The sequence below is a fragment of the Telmatherina bonti genome, assembly GCF_933228915.1.
Source record: "Telmatherina bonti genome assembly, chromosome: 22".
Taxonomy (NCBI): Eukaryota; Metazoa; Chordata; class Actinopteri; order Atheriniformes; family Telmatherinidae; genus Telmatherina; species Telmatherina bonti.
This window is the reverse complement of record NC_136631.1, coordinates 25464415-25474523: the sequence shown is the minus strand read 5'-3', so window position 1 is coordinate 25474523 and position 10109 is coordinate 25464415. Positions and strand designations below refer to the sequence as shown.

General features: G+C 38.9%; 1 protein-coding gene across 1 annotated transcript; it reads left to right on the top strand.

Moving 5' to 3' along the window:
• Nucleotides 1-2672: 2672 nt before the first annotated feature.
• Nucleotides 2673-9988, top strand: tmx1 (thioredoxin-related transmembrane protein 1). Its single transcript, XM_079262690.1, has 8 exons — nucleotides 2673-2870; nucleotides 3213-3328; nucleotides 4774-4819; nucleotides 6239-6367; nucleotides 7034-7079; nucleotides 7364-7465; nucleotides 7547-7610; nucleotides 7696-9988. Exons 1-8 carry the CDS (start codon nucleotides 2707-2709, stop codon nucleotides 7929-7931), a joined length of 903 nt encoding a protein of 300 aa, XP_079118816.1. The 5' UTR covers nucleotides 2673-2706; the 3' UTR covers nucleotides 7932-9988.
• Nucleotides 9989-10109: the final 121 nt, after the last annotated feature.

Genomic DNA, 10109 nt, shown 5'->3' with positions numbered 1-10109 from the left:
TGGCACTGGTTGAACATCTCTCTATTGAAGAACTGTTGAAAATGGACGGTGTAAACAGTGACAGATAAAGTCCTTTTTTTTGTTTTTTTTTTCTTAAGCTCTTTTGATCCTGTCTAAAACACAATTAGTATCCGTCATGGGCTTGTCAGTAAAGTAATCTCTGATGGTGTCTGTGTACGTTTGACAAGAATAAAAATACATGTGCACATTTCTGCCACAAAATAGCACGTACAGATTGAGGTTGAAGCCTCCGAGCCCAGCTGTCTCCAACCAGCAAGTCAAAATTCAGAATTATGAGAAATAGAGGAGGAAATCTAAGATGCTTCCACAACTTAGGAAAAAAAACCCTATGTGGCTGTTTCTAGTTTTTCTTAAGTAATATCTGAAATACCAATTTTGTCTGACTCTTAATTTCCAATACTGACATCAACTGATACCAATATTTTGGAGCAGGTTGTGCCAAACAAAAATATCTGAAAAATTATACGATACATATCTTAAATTTGATCATTTTGAGTTAGAGGAGACATAGCTGAAGAAGTATAATGCATGATACCTGCATGTTGTGTAAAGGTTATGTCACTAAAGAAGGACAAACTGATTCCAATAATAGCCAATGATGCATTTTAATGCTGACATAGACCGATAATCAGTTCGCTGATGATCTCTCACAGCTCTACTTTAATGTATATACAATAATTAATATGCTGTTTTAATCAACTTTGTTTACGCAAACAGTGTTGGAATGTGTTGTGTAACTTGTGATTTACAACTTTTTTTTTTCTGTCATTCATCCTTGTGACAGTGATTTGTGATCCAGATGACTTGCAGCAGCCACATGGTCCTCTCACATTAGAAAGAAAGCTGCTTCACACTTCCTGATTCTCTTCCAGGATATTAGAAAAGTACATTATGTTTAAACAACCTGCTCATTCAGTGTTGATAGGATATATTTAGCTCAGTGGGTTCATTCAGTCATGTATATAATTTAGCCATTGGTGTTAAAGACACTCAGTGTATTTGCTTACAATAAATATTAAGATGTTTTATAAATCTTTGACATAAATGTCTTTATCCATGTTTTATATATGTTAATAAAATATAATTTCAGTTCATTTGTTTTCATTTAATTTATTTTCCCGATCACCTTTGAATTGAGAGAGCAGTCAACTCAGTTTTAGCCCAAAATCCACCGAATCTCGACTTTTTCTTTCTCTATTAGAGGGTCTCCAAAAAATGTTATGCAGGAATTTATTCTTCGTAGTTTCGTACGTACGTAATTTCCTAAATGATCAAATTTTATTGAAAAACTAAAGTCAACAGTTTGTGTCAGCATAGAAGTATTACTGAGTAATATGCAATACTAAAAACAAATGTCTGGCATATCAACAGCTTGAATGACAAGACAATATTATAGGGAGGTATGATCCAGATTTTGGTTCCAATTACCAAATTATTTGTAGCCCTTTATTTGTGCACGTCAGTGTTTCTCTGGTATATCTTGTCCGTCTTCTCGACTGTCCAAAGAACAGCGCCACCTGGTGGACAAAAACAATTTAACTACTTTGAAGCAGTCAGATTTCTTAGTATAAAATATTTAAATAATAGAGCATAATTAACTCATTTCTTTAAGTGAGTGACTGAAATGGCATAAAGAGTAAAGTAAAATGCAATAGTTTTTACTTCAGTTCTGAGATGCTGAGTCTGGAAAATTCTTCTGAACTGAATGCACGACATAGAAATCTACCCAAAAACTGGACAGATTTATTAAAGGACAAGTTTTTAAAGATGGACTAGACAGACTTGGAACACTAATCCAGTTCAGGTTTGGAGACTTTAAGTTTTACAATAAAAATAAAAATTGGATTCTTTTGGGCTTTCACAAGAATAATTAAACATTATGCAAATAATAAATAATTATGAATTAATATCTCCAGAAAAATAAATCAGCCTCGATTTGAGGGGTCTTTTAATCATTCATATTATTATAAATTAAAACTTAGTCCAAATGGCCCTGGTACCAAAAGAGAAAAAGTCCCTTTTTGCAGGTAAGGCTTTTCCAAGACCGGATTATCCAATGGGCATTATGGGCACAGGCCCAGGGACCCGTGGGTGTCAACTTGGGGCCCATTTGGGGAAAACACCAGCAGTTTGGACATGAAACAAAATGTACATAAAAGGTAGTTACACCACAGTGTCTAGTGTCTTGCTATTACTACCATTGGCTGAGAGATGTTAGAAATGTCATTTCAGTGTATCATTCACAATTTTCAAAATGCTGTGGTGGGGAAGGGGTCCTCTGGAACACTCTGGGCCCAGGAGCCTGTGCCCTTTTAATCCAGCCCTGGGCTTTAAAAAAAAAAAAAAAAAAAAAAAAAAAAAGAATTAAACCAGATTCTCTGTATAATCACTTATGGAAGTCCAGTTAAGTTCTGGCTCTAGTCCTGGCCACTCCGGTCCTGGCTACCCTGATGGTGGCTACTCTGGTCCTGGTCACTCTGATTCTGGCCACACTGGTCCTGGTCACTCTGATTCTGGTCACACTGGTCCTAGCTCGCCATTACCCATAGACTTCATGGGAACACCCTGTAGCCAGCTGCGAGCTGACGTCACAGCAGCTGACGTCAAGACGCATAACGGAAGTGAACGTCTGACAGCCTGGTTATGGCGTGTTTGTTAGCCAGCAGCAGCGGCAGAAGCACAATAATGTTCTCTCCACTACCACAAGCAAAACGTCGTGTCTGGATTTGCTTTTTACTTCTGTGGATATATTTAACGTCATCATCAGCATCTGCCAGGCCGGACAGTCTTAAAGAAGTGACCGACGGGAACTGGGAGAAGATCCTGTCCGGAGAATGGATGATTGAATTGTTAGTGTCCTGCTAACGTGAATGCTAATCGCTGTTCGGCTAGTTTGGCAGTCATGTTTTGAAGCGGGACTTGAGTTCCTGCATGTGGCCAGCTAGCAGTCCGTCTTTTCCGTCTAGTCTGTCATGTTATCGCGCCTCTTTTTATTTATAATGAAGAGGAAAAAGTTCTGTAAATATTCAACACTTGTAGCTAAGCAGATTATACGAGTTGTAAACTAGCTAGTTTGCTAACAACTAGTCTTTCGAAGAAAACAAGCAACTGCTAATATTTTAGCCTGCACGTGGGTTATTGAGTCATTTATTTGAGAAATAAAAAGACGTCTAATTTCTTCTGTCCCTCAGCTATGCCCCTTGGTGTCCAGCATGCCAGCAACTCCAGCCGGTGTGGAAGGAGTTCGCGGACTGGGGGGAGGACATGGGGGTCAACATAGCCAAAGTGGATGTGACAGAACAGCCAGGTGGGGGCTTCATTACACCTTTAAACTGTCTTGATATCGTAATAAGTTATTCATAACCGTAAAGGCAGTTTAGTCAAATTGAAGTACAATAATCTAAGCGAGTCTCAGTCAGTTTTATGACTTATAATATTCAGATTAGCTGAAACTGTGCTGAACAAATACCCATAAAAATTATGTATTTGCTCCAATCTTTGGATCCAATTTTTTGTGCTACGAATCTAAAAGAAATAGATTTAGAGTAACTGACAACTTCATATTGTTGAGGATCAATGACAGAGTAAATAACACATTTAGCACAAAGTTAAGTGGAAAAATTGAGCCTATTGTTGGGCTTCCTGTGAAATGTTGTCTGCAGCAAATATTCATTTTGTATTTGGTGTGATTTCTCTGTGCGCTGTCCTTGATCCTGTACAAGAGTATCTGTAATGTTATGAAATTGTGGAAAATATGATTTCTTTGTCAGAGCTGTTTCAAATTCTGTCATTTAAAGTAGGTTTAATGATGGGTTTCTCCTTATTCATGCGTACAACTTATAGACTGTAGAACAATACAGGGTCAATCTCTGATGTCGACAGCTTTGGCAGGAATAAAACATAAATGCAGCTATCATTTGATGCTCCAGATCTCTTCCATTTGGATATTTCACACCTCAGTTGTCTGACACATTACTGATGCAGTGGTCTGAAATGATTCGATAAACTTCACCTGTTAGCTCTTCCTCAGATTCAGTTATTTTTGGGATATTTTGTGAGGTTGAAGTGAAACCTGTTGTGTACCTTTGGCAACCGATGATCAGTACTGAACACAGCATGTATAAAAAGGTACATGACAACATTTAACCTCTTGAAACAATTTATTGTTGACCTGATTATTTTGTTGGAAGTCCGAGAACGGCTAACAGAAGAGGATCTTTTTAACCTCAGTTTGAAATTTATTTTAATTTCGGTCTGAGGTAAAGTATGCAGTGCAGATCCTGGAGAGACAGAGCTGAAGGATCCTTAGGTGTAACTTACATTAGCTTTTTGGGCTGGGATTGCCCTACAGAGGTTAAACTGGTACAAAATTGATTATAACGAGTAGTGGCCATTGAAGTGAGCAAGCCAGCCACTGCTCATATGATGGAAATGACTGTTTTCTTCAGTGTGGGTGCGTGGATGTTGATATTTGGGCATGGATTGTATTATTTCTATTACAATAGTATTGTAACAGACCTAACTGAAATATTTTAGTTACATTTAATTCTTGCTCATCAGTCGCACCGTGTACTGGAGAAGTTTGATAAAGAACACTATGTTGCATGAGTTCAACTGGGAAAAAAACCCCAAGAGTTTTAAAGGATTTATCACAAATTTGACTCACTTAAAAGATGGTCTTTTATAACATTAGCAATGAGCCAAAGACTTCCATCTGATCACTGATAGAAACTTGTCTCCTTCCTCTATAAGGTCTGAGCGGGCGATTCATCATAACATCACTTCCTACCATTTATCAGTAAGTTCTTACTCATGTTGTGGCTTTTGTTGCTTCCTCCTTTGTGTGTATTATAGTCTCGACAGAAAGCTTCTGTTAACATGACTGAGAATTGCATGTACTTTTGCATTAATATTTTCCCCAAAGCTCTTTAAAATCACTGTATTTTAACATGAATTGGTTAAAGTGGAACTATTATGTGCATTTCAGGCTAATTTATTTTTATTTCTGAGCCCAGAAGGGCTGGGATTGATCGAGTTATTGTCACAAATCGCTTTATTTACTTCAGACCGACCCTCTCAGTAGGCTGTCAGATCAGCCTGTGGGCAAAACGAGTGGATTGAGACTCTTCCTCATTAAGCCCCGCCTCCCGCCACTGCGCTACAGCGGGAGCGCACACTGCACCTGCTTTCACCGTCATTGTAACATCTCATAAACAGAAGGATTAGGCTAATATGAACTCAATAAAAATACACAAAATACAATGTCAACACATAGCATACAGCCCTACATGTTGGAACCTGAATCAGACCCTGAAAACTAAGTGGAAAACAGCAACCCACAGCAACGAATGCAGCAGGATGTCTCTCTTTGGTAAACTCACCAGCAATCGTTGGAAATAACTTTATCCGACGTTTTCCACCCGCCTGATGTATTTGTACATGCCCTTGTTAACCAGTAGAAGGTAACCAATCACCGAACCTTATCCCCCGGGACGTCTCAAGCATTTCGAAGTAGAAAAAACTCTCTAAAACAACGCGTTTTTCGTCGCCATGAAAACCGAACGGAGAGAGTGCTGGAACTCAAACTCAAACTCAAACATGCGTTTAGGTGATAAAAAACAGTGCCGTTCACATGTCTGATGAGGATTCAACACTGTAACACTGTAGAAAGCTCAGAAAACTTCAAATACCTTAATAGCACCCCTTTAAGTATAATTTATTAAATGGATCTTTGTTCATTCAGATGCAGTTTGGAGTTTTATTTTTGTTTTCAAAAAGGTTTTCATTGCAATCCAGTTGAATAACACTGTGTGGATACAAGAAGATGCGAAATGTTTTTATATATTGTTACAAATAAAAAGATGTCAAAATAAAATAAATTTCACTTAACTCTATAAATTTGCAATTCCTCATCCAAGTGACAATCTGATGAGCAAGTCATGTAAGCAATACCACATGGCCAGAAGTTTATAAACAAGAAGTAATTATGATTTACAGTAATATAAAACTAAGACATTTGTGTTGCATTCAAACTGCTTTTTTCCCCCATTAAAATCTTCTGTGTTGCGTAATGTGTTCCTCTCTGAACTCTCTACTTCTCTGACTGGATTACATCGGTAGTTCAATCAATCTGTGCATTTAACATTGCTGCTGTTGTCAGGCGGTGAGATTTGCCCAAAGCAAAACAACTGAGTCTGTGCATGTTTTTGTGTTTCAGCTGTAAAGATGGCGTCTTCCGGAAGTACCAGGGAGCTCGTACGAAAGATGACTTCCTCAGCTTTGTAGATGAACAGAAATGGAAATTAGTCGAGCCCGTCTCCTCCTGGTTTGGACCATCCTCATTTTTGTAAGTGTTAAAGACTCAATACGTAACTTTTAGACCATAAAACTCCGTGATCTGGACATGTTTAATGACACAGTGACATCTATCGTGTGAATTCCTGAGAAACCGTGTAATATGGCTTTTTCATGCCGAATAGTGTGTGACGTTGCAGCAGAGTTTTGCTTCACATGCAAGAAAACAGACAAATACACCGAATGCACGTTGTTGATGATTCAGCAGAATAATACAAGACAATTAAAACAAGAAAAAGAGATAAAACAAGTATCATAAGATCGTCTTCTGCTGGCTGCAGAGCTGACAGGTCAGGCAGGACACAAGATGGATGCTGAATTAGCCGTCGATTGGGGGGCACGTCACTGGAAAAATGGCAAAAGTTCTGTTGTGCGTCTTGAAAAGATTGAATTTCTTTGCTGTTTTCAGTTCCAGTTCGAATGAAGATGTTGAAGATTCGGTCCACTCGCACCACTTTGCTTTTGCACTTCTTCGCCTTTAAAATGTAAATGAAACCAGATGTTCCCAACATTCTTGGCGTCTCTTTTTTTTTTTTTTTTTTTTTTAACCCCCCCTGCGCGCGCGCTTCCTCTTGCTTTCACATAAAGGCTTTTGTACTGATGTTGCTGTTAAAAGATCTATTGAATGATATTCTGTCGCCACGTCTTCTTTTGGCAGAATGAACTCCATGTCTGCTCTCTTCAAGCTCTCAATGTTTATCCGGGTAAGTTAACAACTGGACTCACTGCAACTAATAACATACTGGAAATCATGCCTGCAGGAATAATTTCACAGTAAAAGAATGACACTTTTTACGATATTATAACGGCACCTCATTGTGTTCTGCAAATACAAGTACTTGTGAAGTAATGAGTGTTTGCCACTTATAAATTCATGAGTTTATAGCATGTAAATATGTTGTGTATATAATTTATGGTTTTGATTGTGCTGGAATAACTATTTAATCCGAAGACCAGCAGTGTGTGAGAATGATGTTGTGGTTTCCAGCGTTGTCATAACTACATGACGGAGCAGCTGGGGATTCCTAACTGGGGTTCATATGTCATCTTTGGCCTGGCCACCCTCTTTTCAGGCCTCGCATTGGGTCTGGTGAGTCAATTTGTTGCAATTTTTTCATAGTTCTCGCGAATTAAGGCAGTAAAACCTGAACAAAACGTCTTTTCCTTTCAGTTACTGGTGTTCATCGCAGATTTCGTCTTCCCCTCGCGCCGGTTTTCTCCTGATTACTATCAGAGTGAGTTTCATATCCAACGTTGTTTCATGAGCGACACATCAGTATCTCTGTTCATAAATAAAATGTTTGACATGTTATTCTGCAGAGAAACAAGCAATGGAGCAGGCGCGGTTGATCCAGCAACAAGATGAAGACCATGAGGCTGATGGAGAGGAAGATGATGACGAGGAGGATTACGAAGAGTACGGGGACAAGCATGAAGTGTGGAGAAAGCGGAGAGAATCCCCCGAGGGTCGCCCAGAACCTAAAGGACAGGGTTACCCTGACGAGGCTCTGAGGAAGAGGGTGGTGGGCAACCGTGAGGAAGAGGAGGACACTTAAAGAGGCGGCGCCGAGCTCCTCGTGGCTCCTTACTTCTGAATAGAGCAGCGTGGAGTCAGCAGGGTTGGAGGAGCCGTGGTCCTGAGCAGCAGTGTTAAGACAAAAGAAGCCCAAATCTCCCCGAACCCTCCCTCGAACCCCTCTTTGTTTTTTCCCCCCTCAGTTGTTTTTAACAGGAGCACCTTAGACTCTCGCCACCGCTCTCTCCACCTGAGCAGCAGGCTCCACCTGGATCAACAAAAACCTTCCTCACCCGTTTCCACTTGTGGAAACAAGTCGCCTGCCTGAGGTTTTAGGTATGAAGTGCAGTACAGCTGAATTTTGCCACGCTGTTGATGCTATGCATTGTTTTTTGGTTTTTTTTTTTTGGGAAGAAAAAAAAAGATTACATGTGTGATTTTATAAAAGGCTTGTGGTATATGTATGAATTTTGCTTTTCCGTTATCGTGTTTGTGTATTTAAAGGTTGTTTCACTTTCCTCACAAAACCCAACAGCTCATCTGAAACCTGCATCACTGCACGTTTCCACTTAGAGGGAGTAAAGAAAAGAAACACAAACGAATCAGTTTTAATCCTTCAGATATCACCTCCAGTTTTCCTTTTTCTTTTGGAAGGAAAAAAATCTGACAAATACTGAAATTTAAGATGAAATTTTGAAATGTAATGAGTTTAGTTTGACAACAGCAAACTGGTGTGAGTGATTCGGTTAGTCGAGGTAAACTGGTGCAGTTTGATTGAATTTGGAAGAAACCAAAGGAATCCAAAGGAATTTATGACTCAATTTTTCTGTCTTTTGGTCTTCCAAACAAAAAGCATCAGAACCAGCATCTCCCTCCTGCATTTCCTCAAATACTCCATAGTTACTGGGGGAATATATACAAACAAACAGCATTGTTTTGTACGTTAACAACTCCCATCAGAAACTTGCACGTCCGATGTCCAGTCGGGGTGCCATCTCATCCATGTGCAGTTTCAGGTTGGATAAATAAGCTGTAAACTGGACCAGTAGACTTAACCACAGCTGACAAAGAACTTTATTGCTTTTCTTTACTTTGATACAGCCTTGATTTAGAATTTGTATAGCAATAATAATTATTTGTCAAGCATGTCAGATCAATATAAAATCAGCCACATGTAGTGAAAGCTTTTAGTACGGTCAATTCCTTATGAAAATAAATGGTTATTGCTGAAAAATATCTAGATTTTTGTAAAAGCCTTTATTCTAACTCGAGCAGGCTGGTATGTGAAGGATCCTCGTGCAGATTTTTTCTTTGCGAGGTTGGCGGAAGAACCCTTCTGATAGCGTCTACGGTACTCCACTCAGCAGTCACACCAAACCTTCAGCTGCTTTACTGGTTTTATGTTTTTTTTTTTTTTTTTTCTTCTAAATACAAAAACACCATGCGTCAAGGATGCTGATCATATTAAAGTATCACTCCAAGATAAAGGCGTTTTGAATGTTTTCTATGTAGATACTGTATGTTTCTCATTAATTTGAAATGAGCAATGTTTTTTTTTATTTTTTTTTTTATCATTATTACGACTGGATGTTTGGCTTTTGACCTGTTAAGCCATCAGTACCGTATATGCATGCTGTAATGGGTTTATAGGGGGGGATCGAAGTGGTGTAGGTGTGTTGCATCCCCGTCCTAACACATGAAACCAGAGGAAGGCGGGAAGAGTCGGCACACTGAACCAGCTATAACCATTTTTCTTTTCTGTTTTCTCATGTATATCTGCATGAGTGCCATTTTTACTACACTGATCACAGCGTATGAACTCTGGCACTGCAGGAACTCAATCCTGTTCATTCCTCAGTGTGTGTGTGAGCAGTGTTTTGATCTTGACATGCATTTCACTGTTTTAAAGAGGTTTAGTATGAATTCATTATGTGTGTGTGTGTGTTGATTTTTATCTCCCAAAACTAACTAATCCTTGAAATGACAGTTAAACAGGTTGAATTTTTAATTTTTGGACCATTATTTATGGCTTGTAGCATTCTTCTTTACTCTGAAACGCTCTGAGCGCTCTTCATCATTTCTTTAAATAAAGATTTATTTGAAAACTTGTAGATTTTTGTAGTTTCTTTGTACAGCAACCAACTGTAACACTCACTGGCGGCTTTAAAGCTAATTAGTCATGCAGACATGTTGCGTGACAACATGACAAATAATAAAA